The 14306-nt window shown below is 39.1% G+C and overlaps 1 protein-coding gene across 2 annotated transcripts in view; it reads right to left on the bottom strand.

The window, feature by feature from the left end:
- CHODL (chondrolectin) overlaps window positions 1–10786 on the bottom strand; it is a gene marked incomplete at both ends in the record, with an annotated part of 29961 nt that extends 19175 nt beyond the window's left edge. For both annotated transcript variants that reach the window (XM_080362366.1, XM_080362367.1), the window contains one exon: window positions 10696–10786. In XM_080362366.1, the coding sequence (XP_080218492.1) occupies window positions 10696–10786 (91 nt within the window). The remainder of the gene's footprint in view (window positions 1–10695) is intronic.
- Window positions 10787–14306: the final 3520 nt, after the last annotated feature.

The raw sequence follows: 14306 nt of genomic DNA, 5'->3' as shown, positions 1-14306 counted from the left end.
ATGGAGGTTTCTGAAAAAATAAAGTTACAAAATAAAGACACAAGAACTTAAATGACAGTGATCACAAAAGAATAGCAAGACAGAAATCTATGTAATTTAACCAAAATATTCCACTGGCTAAATAATATTTCCTTGCTTATGTTATAAACACTAGTCTGGTTGTGAGCTTGTGTGAGCACGGTGACTGCAGGGGCTATGTAACCGGCACGTGAGACACTAGGCACAATTTGTTTTCACCCATCCCTGTGTCATAGGATGCTCCATGCCAAGTCTCAGTAATGCATTTCAGAATGTGGCCAGTAAGAGGCTAAATGGTATTGAATTAAAATGTAATGAGAAAATTTAAAGCTGATGCATCTTGTCAACTGACTTTTGTATAATCCAGTCAAATTTTGATTGGGTTCAGCTGCTGGTCATGTTTTGATATATTATTGCTGTTGATATTTTACTGCATCATATTTGTGTCCATCTACTGAATTTAATTTGTTCTTTTGATGATTCATATTACTTTTTAAAAAAATACTGCTGTGATAAGATTTTGTAATTACATTCTGTCTTTTTTTATGATAAAAGCAAATTGCCATATTTTCTCTCAAAGTTTGTAATACTGAAGACAAATCATTCTCTAGTTGAGTCATTATTCAAATCACAGATGTTGCTCAGCTCACACGCCTGAGCAGCTTAAGTAATTCCATGTGCTAACAAACTTGCCATTCAAATACAAACTGCTATGCAGATCATATGCCAGTCTGTATCTGTATTAATATCCTCATAGCTAACTCTTCCATACCTTAATAGGTACTTTTTCCTTCCACCCTCATAATAACCAAGCCTGCAGAGAGAGGAAACATTCATTACTAATTTATACTTTTTTTTCTGGATTAGGGGTTATGCCTAATTGTCATAACACAGACTTTCTAAAGTGATTTTTTCTTTTGTGAAAAACTTTCAAAGGTTCCAAGTCCATTTTAAGGGCTTATATAAAATAAGTGAGGGGCACATTTGCCTATTAAGTAGATGTACTTCAGATAGACAGATGTACAGGCAAGTAGTTTGCATACATCATAACAAATAGTCATTACCATGTAGAAAATGTGTAAGATGGGTTAATAGAGGCTAACCTCAACCTCTCTTAAGCAAAACTCATCTATTAGTCAGACTCCTTACAATACCTGTTGTAATGGAGTCCCTTTCTTCCTAAATTCTTATGTATTAGCATGTGAAAATTATAGATAACATGAAGGAAATGGTAGGTAAAAGGCAATTTTTTTTCCTGTTCTCTCTCAAATACAGGTCAGATACCCTATCTTTAGCCATTAACTGTCCCATATCTTGTGAATTAGCAAATATGATGATAGAGGTCCTCAGACACTAGCCAAACAGCCATCTGTAGGATTAATGCAACTTTTGCAGAGAGAGAAAACAGGCGACTATGGAAGTTGCAAGTAAAAAGAAAATGCTGTAATATAGCATTCACACAGAGATTTAGTACAGGTACACAGAATATGAAGCTACACGAGAAGCATTTGTCCCAGTCCAGTCTCTGTTTTTATTTTCTCTTTCACCATGTGAAGTGTTTTTCAGTTCATTTATCTCTGAAATTGATTTTTCACCCCATATCAGCCTTTACTAGTTATGGTATTGTGTTTACAAGTGCTTTTGAGGACAAGAAGTTGACTTGGTTATTTCTAAACAATAGTTGTTCTCAGTAGACTCATAATAGCTACACTTTTAAAAATAGAGCAATCAGAATGGAGACTGTTTGTAAAGGAGCATAGGGCAGTGCTGATTTGAATATTAAAGAACATTACTTATCACTAACATCTGCATTTTGCCATCTGGCTAAATACAAATGCCATTAATATGAAATCTGATAGCTTCTCTGCATATTGCAGCAAGATAGCTGGTTAGTAAAATAGGTGGTTAAAAAAATACACATGTGAACACTGATGACAAGCATTCATCTAAATAGATTATATTGGGGGAGTTTTGTTAAAACCTCAATGTGCTCAGAGCCTACATTGTTCTAGGTCTTGGGAAGACACAAGCAAAGATGGCTTGCTCTGCAAAACACAGATAAATTCATTATTTTGTTGAATAAGGCAGTGGGAGGATTTATCTTGCACACGGCAGACTACAAATTTGTTTGGATCTTCAAAATCAGAGATGTGGTGTTTCAGAAACTGGTTTGTTCTTGCTGTACAGGGAACTAGAGTACTTGCCCTCATGAAGACTGCCATCTTCACCAAGCAACAATAGGTTTATTCACTCATTTCACAAAGAAAATACTGAATCACAGAATCATAGATCACTTAATCCAACAATTAACCTAACTCTGATACTAAACCATGTCCCTAAGAGCTTCGTCTATGCATCTTTTAAACACCTCCAGGGATGGTGACTCCACTGCTTCCCTGGGCAGCCTGTTCCAGTGTTTTACAACCCTTTTCATGGAGAAAATTTTCCAAATATCGAACCTAACCTCCCCTGGCATAACTTGAGAGGAATTCCTCTTGTCCTAATGCTTGCTATATGGGAGAAGAGACCAACACGCCCTACGCTACAACCTCCTTTCAGGTAGCTGTAGACAGCGACAAGGTCTCCCCTCAGCCTCCTTTTCTCCAGGCTAAACAGCCTCAGTTCCCTCAGTCGTTCCTCATCAGACTTGTGCTTCAGGCCCCTCACCAGCCTCATCACCCTCCTCTGCACCCTCTCCAGCACCTCAGTGTGTTTTCTGCAGTGAGGGGCCCAAAAGTGAACACAGGATTCAAGGTGAGGCTTCTCCAGTGCTGAGTACAGGGGGACAATCACTTCTCTAGTCCTGCTGGCTACACTATTTTTGATACAAGCCAGAATGCTGTTGGCCTTTTTGGCCACCTGGGCACACTGCTGGCTCATGTTCAGCTGGCTGTTGATCAACACCCCCAGGTCCTTTTCTGCCAGGCAGCTTTCCAACCACTTTTCCCCAAGCCTGTAGCACTGCCTGGGGCTGTTGTGATCCAAGGGCAGGTCCCAGCACTTGGCCTTGTTGAACCTCATACAATTGGCCTCAGCCCAACAATTCAAACATCCCAGATCCCTCTATATGGCCTTCCTACCCTTCATCAGATCAACACTACTGGCCAATAATGCACACATTTGTTTTGTATAGTTAGCTTCTCAGCCCTGGCATACATGGCAGGGATCTCAGGCCACTGATAACAGAGTTGTAAAGAAATAGCTTGATGTCTAAATCTCATTAGAAGCCAATCAACACTTCCCCATCCATAATTACCCTTGCAGGAAAACATACAATTACAATTATGTAAATCAATACAGGGTGTCTTCAACTGGAAAATAATAATCCATTTTTATGAAACAGTTTTAGTTACTGATTCAAGCAATGTGTCAGTGTCAAACAAAACAAAACAAAACAAAACAAACAAACAAAAAACAAAAATAAAAATTATACAGTATTTCCCAAGTACTTCTTTTCCTCCCCAGTTCAAAACATTAAAGCCTTGAGAGGTTTGCTCTCTAAGTGAAATATACCTACTTTTTGGCATTGGCTCTGTTTCAGATATCCAGCACATCATAAATGTAAAGCCTGAGATCTATTTAGCTTTTCCTGTAATAACGGTTTTTCTGTCTTCTGACCATGTGAACTTTATGGGTATATATCACAGGGCTGATCATGGCAGATAGCCACTTGCTTCTGTAAGGGGCCCGCGCAAAACTGCACTGCCTCAGGGTCATGCGAAGTGCCAACATAGTTGCCAAGACAATCCTCTAAAAATTTCAAGTTGCCTTCCCTTTTCTCATGTTAAGAAGGAACTGAGACTGGATTGGGATCTATGTTTTTCCCCATTTGTCTTTCAGAGGTCTAGTGACATCACTGAGCATGGTGAGGACAATGCACTTAGATACTTAGCACTGGTATCCACAGAAAGGACACACTTGCACTTCAACACAGCACAATATGCACCTTCTCAATTAGCAGTAAGAAAAAACTCATCATGAGCATAAAGACATGAAGCACAAACATTTTCTTTTGCAATAGATGCTTAGGACTTCAGTTTCTCTAACAGTGAACTATGTTTGTTGAGAAAAAAAAAATGCAAAATTACTCAAAATATAACACTCTTCATAGGTATAAATAACCTTACTCATTTCCACAGGCACAAGCAGGTAGGTCAATAACAGCCAAATGTCAATGGAATCTATTAGAACCTATTCAAAAAAAGAGGAAACATGATGTGTTACAAAGATCTACACAAATCTCCTCCAGGATGTGGATTATTTAGCCAGGACTTTAAAACAAAACAAACGAAAATCCAAACAAACACAACAAAAATTAAACACACCTACTGCTGAAGCTGCTACCAGTGTAAATACTGCCAAAGTAGTTAGCAGAATTTTTGCTTGATTGTTTTCATTTTTCTGAAGTCTTATTTATTATATTAGGGGGGGTGTGTGTATTTTTTATATATCACAGTGTAAAGACACACCAAGTGTGTTCCATCATTTCAGCTGCTTAACAAAAAAAAAGCATAAAGGCTGACACAAACACTGACAAGACTGGCAAATTAAGTCTTCTCATCAATAGTTTTCTGGGTAGCTGTGGAGACCAGAACAGATTTCCCAGATACTTTTAAGACAGACATAATATGGCAGCTAGTAAGTTGTCAGCATGTTTGGGAATAGACTTGACAAAAACTGTAGAGTCTGAATGGATTAAGTATAATGTGTGCTGGCCTAGGGGAGCAGGGAGTATGCTTATTGTCCTGTCCCAAATCAGGAAACATTTTCACACATACCTAATTTTGTATACATTAGTAGACTACAGGATTTCTCACAGACATAAAGTAATTCAGAGAGTTTCTGCTGACTGCTCATTTCTTATTTTTGTCTCTAGAATGAAATAGTTCATAACTCTTTTGTCATTAATATATACCTTTGATCAATCATTATCCAGAGTATCATATTTTCTCTTGTTATTTTTCAATGAAATTTGAATGCCTTTTTCCAAGTTTATTTTTAAGCATTTGTTACCAAAATACCTGTATTTGCTAAAGATATAAGTAAATATTTTATATATATATATATATATATGTACCTATATATGTGTGTGTATATATATGTTTGTATATATATGTGTGTACATATATATGGATGAGGAGTTATATTAATTTCTTTGATTTATGGACTTTCCTATGGAAGTTTCCTGGGGTGTAATACCCTATATGCATCTCAGTGAAGAGTGCAACGGACTGCTCATGTTTTTGCAGTTGTTCCACAATTAAAAGAAAAAGCAACAGGCAAGTCCCTATACATTCATCTTCTACTAAAAAAGGGGGAAAAGTCAATCCACATGGGATCTTAGAACTCATGACAGCTCACTTAGGGCAAAAATAGAAGAGACCTTTGAGGGAAGGAGAAATAAAATAAAATGTTTTTCTCTTAGGGTGAATTATCCTTTCAAATGGAGTTAAAGCATGACTGGTTAATTCATATGACATGCATACAACCCTGCATGGGAAGAAACCACTGAGATATACAGAGGGGGATTAATCTCATCAAAATTTAGCCTTTCACAATGTGCCTGTCCATATCTGAGCTGGCTCACTGACCTCGCTGTGTAGACAACTGAAAGAATCAAGCATTTTAGGGATATCTGCAGTATTTTCAAGATCTATGTTAAAATGCAAAGAAACACACTTTAAGACTACTGTGTTTTGGTTTTTTTTTTCCTTCATTGCTTATAAAGCAAGTCTAGAATGATTACCTGTACACTACAGGTACATTTAGATTTACTTAGAGCCATGCCAGCTGTTTAGTTAGGACTCACAACAAAATTCCGTAAGATTGCTTGGAAGTGAAGCTCTTACTGTCTGTCAGTGGTGGGAGTCAGAACTGCTTCAACAAGAGACTCAATTTCCAACTAGTGAGTGACAGGTATGAGTATGGCATTACAGTATGGTAATTACTATCAAGTCATTGTTTCATTTTACTTATTTCATATTAGTACTATACATTCTTTTCTGATCCAAGAGAGATTTGTAAAGAGAAGGTTATTATGAGAATTAGTATTTAAAAAATGGTGCTGTATGGAGCACTTTTTGAACCAAAGCAAAGAAGAAGTGCCATCTACACAGAATCAGACCTGAACTATGGAGAAGTAAAGTCAAGGTACAGAACATGACCTCAACAAGGCAAGAGGCTTTTTTTGCACCTACCTGCTGCACTGGGACAGTGCATCAGCCTTGTCTCACTGGGAGCAAGAAAAACCATGTGAAAGATATGCAGACTATCCATACTGTCCCGCATACTATGTATCATAGCTCCCTCCATGGTAGGTATTTTCTGTTGGGCCCATTAGCCAAGTGGGATACCAAGGCCTGGCAATCATGAGTTTGATAATTTCAATGCCTTTTGCTATCTTTGAAAAAGATACTGAGAAGGAGAAGTTGTATTCCTGGAAAAGTAGCATGCTCCTCCGACACAAAATGCTAGAACTTTTCATCACTTTTTCCTTAGCCCCTGAGTAGAGCTGCAGTCTGGCCAACCAGCACAGCTCTCCCCTACAGGCAAGGAAAGCTTTACAGGGTTGATAAAGAGGGATTGCCTCTAATCTAGATGTCTGATTCCTGAAACTGATTTAAGTACTTTCATATTTTGACTCTGTTGTAGAAGGACTCATCCACCATCACACATCTGGGTCCTTGTCTATGAGCCATAGCAGTTTACCTAATATAAAGTGTCTTCCCACAATGTGTAATGGAATTTCTTGGTTAGGGGCAAGAAATGTTTAGTAGAAACATGCATTATATCCAAGTCATCAGCTCATTTCACATTAAGAAACCAGATCACTGACTGTTCCCAACAAGACATTGCTAAGACCAGGTGTACAAGAAGAGGAATTAATAAAGGAGTCTAAGGGAGTTAAGTTCTCAACTTCCCTTGCAGTTCTCAGTGTCTCAATTTTAGTGATTACCAAGACCTACAAGTGAACGAAAAGATCTTGTACCATGTTGGGCAGGTATATCCACTAACAGTATGAAACCAAATGTTGGGCATTCACAACAAAATTTTGTGTTCAGTAAACAGCTGTTGCATGTGTATCCTCTAGACAAGACTGTCAGTGATTTTTCAAATTATAGTTTCTCAAATTCTGAGCTACAAATGCAGCATGAAATTAACAGTCCATACCCCCAAGCAAAAAAACAAAACAAAACAACAAAAAACCCACAAAACCAAACAACCAAACAAACAAACCTCACAACAAAACAACAACAAACCACCACACTACAACAACAAAAACCCCACAAACCACCAAACAAACCCCAAAACAATTAAAAAAAAACCCCGACAAACCAAAAGCCAACTAAACAAAAACCACACACCACACACAATATAAGTTTTCTGTAGATGAAACCTTCAAGTCTGGCAGACAAAACTCAGGTGTAATAAGCAGGCCAAGCCAATTGAACTAAATTAAATTGTGCCATTTGAGAAAGAGTTTGTTATCTCTATTCAATTCATTACCTCTGAAGATACTTCTTTAATTATCTTACTTTACAATATTTTATGACCAACTCAAATCCCGTCATAAGCTTTGTGAATGAATATATCCATATCCTTCAAGGCATCTGAAGAAATAAGCCTACAGTTTAGGGGCAACCCTTGTTGTTTCAGAACCCACCAAATGTTTTTCTTCATTAAGTGTTTCATATATCCAAATACTTTTATAACAAAAGAGATACATATTGCTTTAAAATATTGTATCAATATTTAATCTGCACCTGATGCATAGTAATAGCAAAAAAACCCCAAAATTTTAAAAGCCATAGAAATACAAAAAGATGGCAAACAGCAGCCATTAAATTATAACATCTATGATTAATACATAGGCTGTTAAATGATTAGTAATAAGATTAGCTTGCATCTTTCCTGCCCAATAGATACTTAAAGTAATTGCATCTTTGCAAACTGCATTATCATCACTTCATGTTCTTTGTGATGTCATGGGACATCAAGGCAGACTCAGCAGTTTCTCCTGAGCCTGCTTCGATTTTTTTTTCTTTAAGAATCAATTCTCTGGCAACACTAAATATTCTGCTATGGAGGCTGTGAGCACCGCTCACAGAACATCCCTCTGACTACATTAAAAATTACAAAGCATTTTTATTACTTCTCTTTAACAATTTCCAAACTAAAGATGACAAAGAACACCTCAATAAGAATTGTTTGATACAGATAATAGTTTTTATTATAGTCTAGGAAAATTAACATACTCAGAAAAAGAAAGAGAAAACCTTTACCTAAGGAAGTGGCATTTTGGAAAGATAGGCCCTTCCTTTTCTATCTTCTTGACACTGTGGCGAAAATGGTTGCAATTTTGCAATTACCGCCAGGTCTGCTGCAAATTTGCTGCAGTAAATGAGAATCTTTCCACAAGTTCCAATCAGCACTCAAGTCAATTTCAGGAACACTTTCTACTTGAGGAATAGGGATTATATATTTAACTTATTTGGAATGAGAGCAGTGAGATTTCCATTTATTCTAGATTATGATGACTGAAACATAAATTAGCAATTTTTCAGAAACAGGTCTGTTTAAGATGTAGACTTATGATTTTAAATGAAAGCCTGTTTCAGCCTATAGAACTGATTGTTCTTACATGCATTTAAGCTAAATGGAAGCCAGGTGGAGAGCACACATGGATCAGTAATTCCATAGTACTATTTTTTGTTTCAAGAGTGCAAAGTACTACTAGTACTAGACCTACCCATGTGCATGTGGCAAGATAGGAGTGTGGTCCTCATGAGAAGAGTTCACCTGACATTATTTCAGAATATTCTGACACAAGCATGCTAAGTATCTTTGGCTGTTATTGCCTAGTATGGATTCCCTTTACCTAACGAATACAACTTCAGCTTATAAACCTGATAGTACATAAATGGTTCCTTCTGTAAGCTGCTTCAAACCCTTTTCTGTATTCTACCAGCCAAGTATTAGCCACATAATACAGTGGCATGAGACTCATCACATGCTTTGAAATGCCTCAGTGAAATATGAGGTAGAGCCTGTATTGTTTCAAAGCCCCAAAGCCCTACTTGCATCTAGGAACAGTCTGAGTAAGCAGTATCCACATATTACACATTGTTTTAAAAGCTGGACCTTTAGTCAGTTTGTTACATATGCCACTTAAATGCAAAAGCTTGAGCTAGAAGATGAAGGGACAGGGTTTCCTCAGCCACACATGGACTCCTGCACTGAGAATACTAATGTAAAATGCATCTCATGGATGAGTAATCTTCACTGTTCCTTAAAATGAAAGTGTTACATAGTTTTCATATAAATTGTTAAGCTAAGAGCTTTGCTGCATTGTGTATTACTGTACAATTTACATTATAACAGAGGCAGATGAGGCATTTCAGGGTACAGTTCAGGCAGGCAAGCTTTATCAAAATGCTGGAGTACTGCTGCTTCAGTATTGTTTCCTGGAAGATACAGCTTCACCAGAAGCCCAACAACACATCTCTGTTCTGCACATGAAGTTGCTTCAAATAAGACATCACTGAAATGGTTTAGTGATTGTATTCTATCAGCAACTATGAAAATTACCTGAATTCAGCAACTCAATGTTTGCTACAAAAAAAACTACAGGAAAGTTTTCTTGGCATGCTACAGCCTCTGAAACAATTGACTAAAAATAATTTGCATTGCTCTGAAATCATTTTGTAAAGACACGTTCTTACATACGTATACAGAGATTTACACATAATTGGTCAACAAGTGCAGTCAAGTGTGTAAATCTTTGTTTCAAGACAAATGTATTGGTGTGCTTGCACACCCAACACGTCTCTGAGAGCCTGTTAGCTTTAGCTTAGAGGGTTTGATCCAAAGTGCAATTTAAAATAGCCTTTCTTTAGCCTTAAATTTAGCAGCTTCTGAGCATATGTACCTGTGTGCTGGAAGTAAAATGTGATCCTACAGCTCTTAAATGAAGTCGAAGCTCAAATGTTAGATACAGATTTCTGAAGCATTGTCTTCCTCTTGCGTTAGCAATTTGTAGATATATCCACACATAACAAAACTATTTATGCTGTATGTTCTTAAAAGTTTGCTTTTTTTTCTCCTAACTATATTACAAATAGGAACATTCCTGTATAGATGCAAACAAATCTTAATGTTCATGTATGTTCCTTAAGAAGACATTGTAGCAAGTACATGCACTACCTTTTTAAACAATTAAAACAGAACTACATTATGCAGGCAGTCGATCAAATCTTAAAATTTATCTGTACAAGACAACTCCGTATTGGCAGGAACTGATTTAGGACCGTTGCAGAAGTCTGCCCACCTGGCTTTCTCCCTCTCAAGACCGAAACCTATAGCTGCCTCCAACTCTGACGGATGCGCTAATCCCAGGTTAGCCTCATCGGCCAGGACAGGTTTATCAAAGCCAAGGCTGCAGCGAGAGCTTCTCGAAATCCGCCGGGGCAGGGATGCTCCGGGTGAGCTCTGGCGGCGCGCTCAGAAGTAGGTTTCACAGCTCGCCTCTAACACGTGGGTCATTTGACGAGTGGGTTTGGTCCCTGTTCTTCCCCTCGGGGGTTCCCTGCTCCTGTTAGCGCTGAAGTCCCACAACGGCCCCCGCACCGACGCCGGACACGATCCGCGCCCCAGCCTCTCCCGTATCCGCGCACTCACCGCTGAGGACGCGTCCGGCGAGCCCCCCTGTTCCGCACAGCACAGCGGCCGCCAGCACCGCCGCCAGCCCCAGCCCGTCTCCGATCCCCATAGCGGCGGACCCGCTGCCGGCTCCCCTCCGAGACGCGTCCCGGGCGCTCAGGGCAGGCCGATGCCCGCCAGCAGGGAAGGGGCACCCGGTCGACTCCGCGCCGCTGCCCACCACTGTCTCTCCTCTGCGCTGCGGTCCTGCCTATATCTGCTCCCCCCGCCGAGGGCCGGCCCAGGCGGGCGGCCGCGACCGCCCCCGCACCGCCCCCCGCCGCCCCCCGGCAGGCCCCGACGGCAGCCGGACCCTGCCCCTGTTCCTGCCCCGCCAGGGGAGCGGGGTGGCTGCGGGGGCAGCGCCTGGCGGTCGTTCGGCTGAGCGGGGGGCGCGAAGGGTCCCGCTCGTGGCAGGGGGCGCGGGGATGGCCACTCGTGGGTGTGGGGTGTAGGTCGCCCCTCGCAGCAACCCGATTTCGGGCGGTGGGGGACCGGTGCCCGACGAGCAAAGGTACCGGGTGTGCGGCCCCAAGCTCGCTGCCTTCGGGGCTGTCACCTCTGCTCCCGGCCTGGGATCTGGGAGGGGCGGCTGCAGCCAAGCCCCACGGTGACGGGTCATCCGGGGTCAGTAACTGTCTTACCGGCTGGTGAATGTGATGAAGACCCCAGTCTGTGTGGATTTCATGTCTGTTAAAGGCTTTATAGGTTTTCCTTGTCTGTGTTTTCCCTAGCAAGAATAGAAATGTACTATTGCCAATTTAAAAATGTACAAATATTTATGCATATACACAGGTGTACATTCTGGCAAGTCCCCTTTTGTCACTGTCCTAGAAGATGGTATAGTTAAATTCACATTATTGTCACTCTGAAAATATGCTGCGGTAATTCTTTTGGATCTCTTCAAAGGACCACTTTCAAGAGTTTGTTTCTCAGAGTCATGTTTCTCAGATTTTTCTTGCAAACAGAGTTTGCAGATTTCTTTTATTATTTGTGTACTTGTTAATTATTTGTTTTTAAATGGGATAGATCATTATAGATAGGTTTAAAGGACATCTTGTATTTAAATTATTTCATGGTTTGCCAGTCAACTTCATCTTTCCCAGAACTGAGTTAGACATGACATATATATGGCACGTTGGTAAGTCATTTTCCCTTTGGTTGTTTATAGCCAGGTTTTGAGTCAATACATCTCAGATTACTATGGATTTTAAAACACTTGATGGATTTCCTAGCTGCCTTAAAGCTACTTGAGATCAGTTTCTTACTAAAAAAAAAAAATGATTGAAGTTTATAAGTACCAATGGAAAATTATTTCAAGCATTGCTGTGTTTTGCTACCAACTTTTGTGATTTAATAGCAGAGTTTTTTATGTGTTTGACTGATACAGATTTTTTTTCCATGTGGCTTCAAAACCATTAAATATTTTTTTTCTAACTCCGTAGGTAAGTTGTTCTTACTGAAGAATACTTTCTGAAAAGGAGAAGTTACCTGAAATCTTCACGGCATCTCAGGTTCCACCTTCTCTTCATGTAAAGCTGATAATATGCAGAAATAAAAGAGCATGAACAAAACCTGTAATGAATACAATGACAATTTTAAAACATGTTTGGTAATCGAACTCTCTCATTCCTATGTGTTTTTAACCTACTTTTATGTGGCAAATACGAGGGAGTTCAAGTTGTTCTGAATTATCCTGAATCTCAAATGATGCTCAGCCAAAGGATGTGGGGAAAATTAGAAAGATCTCACAAGTTTTCCAGAATATAAAGTCTCCTGCTGTCTCAGAAATGACACCCTCCGAATTGGTGAGGATCTTATGTTGAATACCAGCCACAGCCACTGAAAAGGTCTTCTTTTTCTTACTCCTTTGTGAAGCTCTGTTAGCTTACCAGTTTCTAAAGCCACATTGAAATTAAATTGTTGTGTACTCGCACAGCTAAAGAACTCTCTAGACATCCACACCACCATCTCTTTTCCAGTGGAATGAACAGTGTGCAGAACGAAACAAAACAAATTCTGTCTTGATTAAATTATGCAGCACTTTTTTGACATGCTTTATGCTGGTTTATTAGCCAAAATTGTATATACAGTGACTGTTCCTGGAATTCTGCTGATCCTTGCTGCACTTCTCATCACACAGGACTCTTGGTGGGGAAAAAGAAAAAAACAACAAAAAAAAAGAGAAAAAAAGAATAAGTGCAGTTGTGAGACCAAACTGCATTTTCATAATGATCTGCAGAAACTTTCCAGGCTTATCTTCATCTTCCTTGCAGCCACCTGCTGCTTGCTTTCCTGCAGAAAGAAAACACAGAGCCCTGTGACACTGCATCAGAGGAGCTTTCCTTACCAGTGCCAATTCACACCAGCTGAGAAGGTTTCTATTGATCTGCCTACTTCTCCCTGTCCCTTTCATAGCTGAAGTATATTTCTTTTTTTTCAAGAAATGGTGATTTCACTTTCAGTTAAAAATAATCACTTCCCAGACCCGGCAACTGCATAATTTGCGGTAGTTCATCTGGGCCTTATAAACAATTGAAACATGGTTTCCTGCTGGGACCAGATTTATGGTCTTTATAATATATTCACTCTGTTGATACTGTAGTTTCACCTGCAATATGTGTCCTATCTCAGAACTGCACATAAGGTACAGTAGCATTGTGAAGTGACTGTGCAACCTAGGATTTTAACAAGCTACAATAAGTGCATTGCAACTCAAAAAACTAGCAATGCATATTTCAAAGTTTTGGTATCCAGAATACAAAAAACTTTTGGTTAATTAAAAGTTTGTAATAATTATTTCAAAATCCTAATCTCTTGTATGCTTCCAAAGCAACTCTTTGAAAGGTGGATTATCTTTTCTCCGACATCAGAGAAAAAAGAAGGAAGGAAAGAAGGAAGGAAAGAAAGAGAGAGAGAAAGACAGAAAGAAAGAGAGAAAGAAAGAGAGGAAGAGAGGAAGAAAGAAAGGAAAGAAAGAAAGGAAAGAAAAAAAGGAAGAAAGGAAGAAAGGAAGAGAGAAAGGAAGAAAGAAAGAAGAGGATAGTTTAGCTGAACGAAAGCTTCCAAAATATTGCTATCTTCAAATCAGTGCTGGGTACTTTTCTAAGGTAATTTTTAGTCTGAGTCAAATTGTTTGCCCTGTCACAGAAGAAAATAGGTAAACTTGAGTGCTTTCATTCCATAAGGTTGTCAAATCATTGGAAAACTTAATGGTATTTATCCTATGAATTTGTGAACTAGTATAATCTCTAAATACTAATGTGTTTCTCCTTACAGCTTTTTAAACACTTTAAAGACCAGGTTTGGCCAATCTTAAAATAAGATCACTACTTAAAATAAGATCTTATTTAGTATCTCTAATAAATTCTCAAACAAGCCCAGAAAGGGAAAAAAAAAATTAATTTAGAATAGCTGCCTTTTGGTGTGGCTTAAGAGTACGTCTGTTTTACCATTCACCAAAGTGGTAGCACTATATGCTTCACATTCATGAAGTACTGCTTAAAATCTAAGTTACAGCTGTTTGCTCAGTTCATTTCTCAGCAATGAGTATTTTTATTTTCTTTTTAGTTTTCTCAGTCATATTTCAA

This window comes from Nesoenas mayeri, assembly GCF_963082525.1.
Source record: "Nesoenas mayeri genome assembly, chromosome: 1".
Lineage (NCBI taxonomy): Eukaryota > Metazoa > Chordata > Aves > Columbiformes > Columbidae > Nesoenas > Nesoenas mayeri.
The sequence above is the reverse complement of the archived record's forward strand: the minus strand, read 5'-3'. Positions and strand labels throughout refer to the sequence as shown.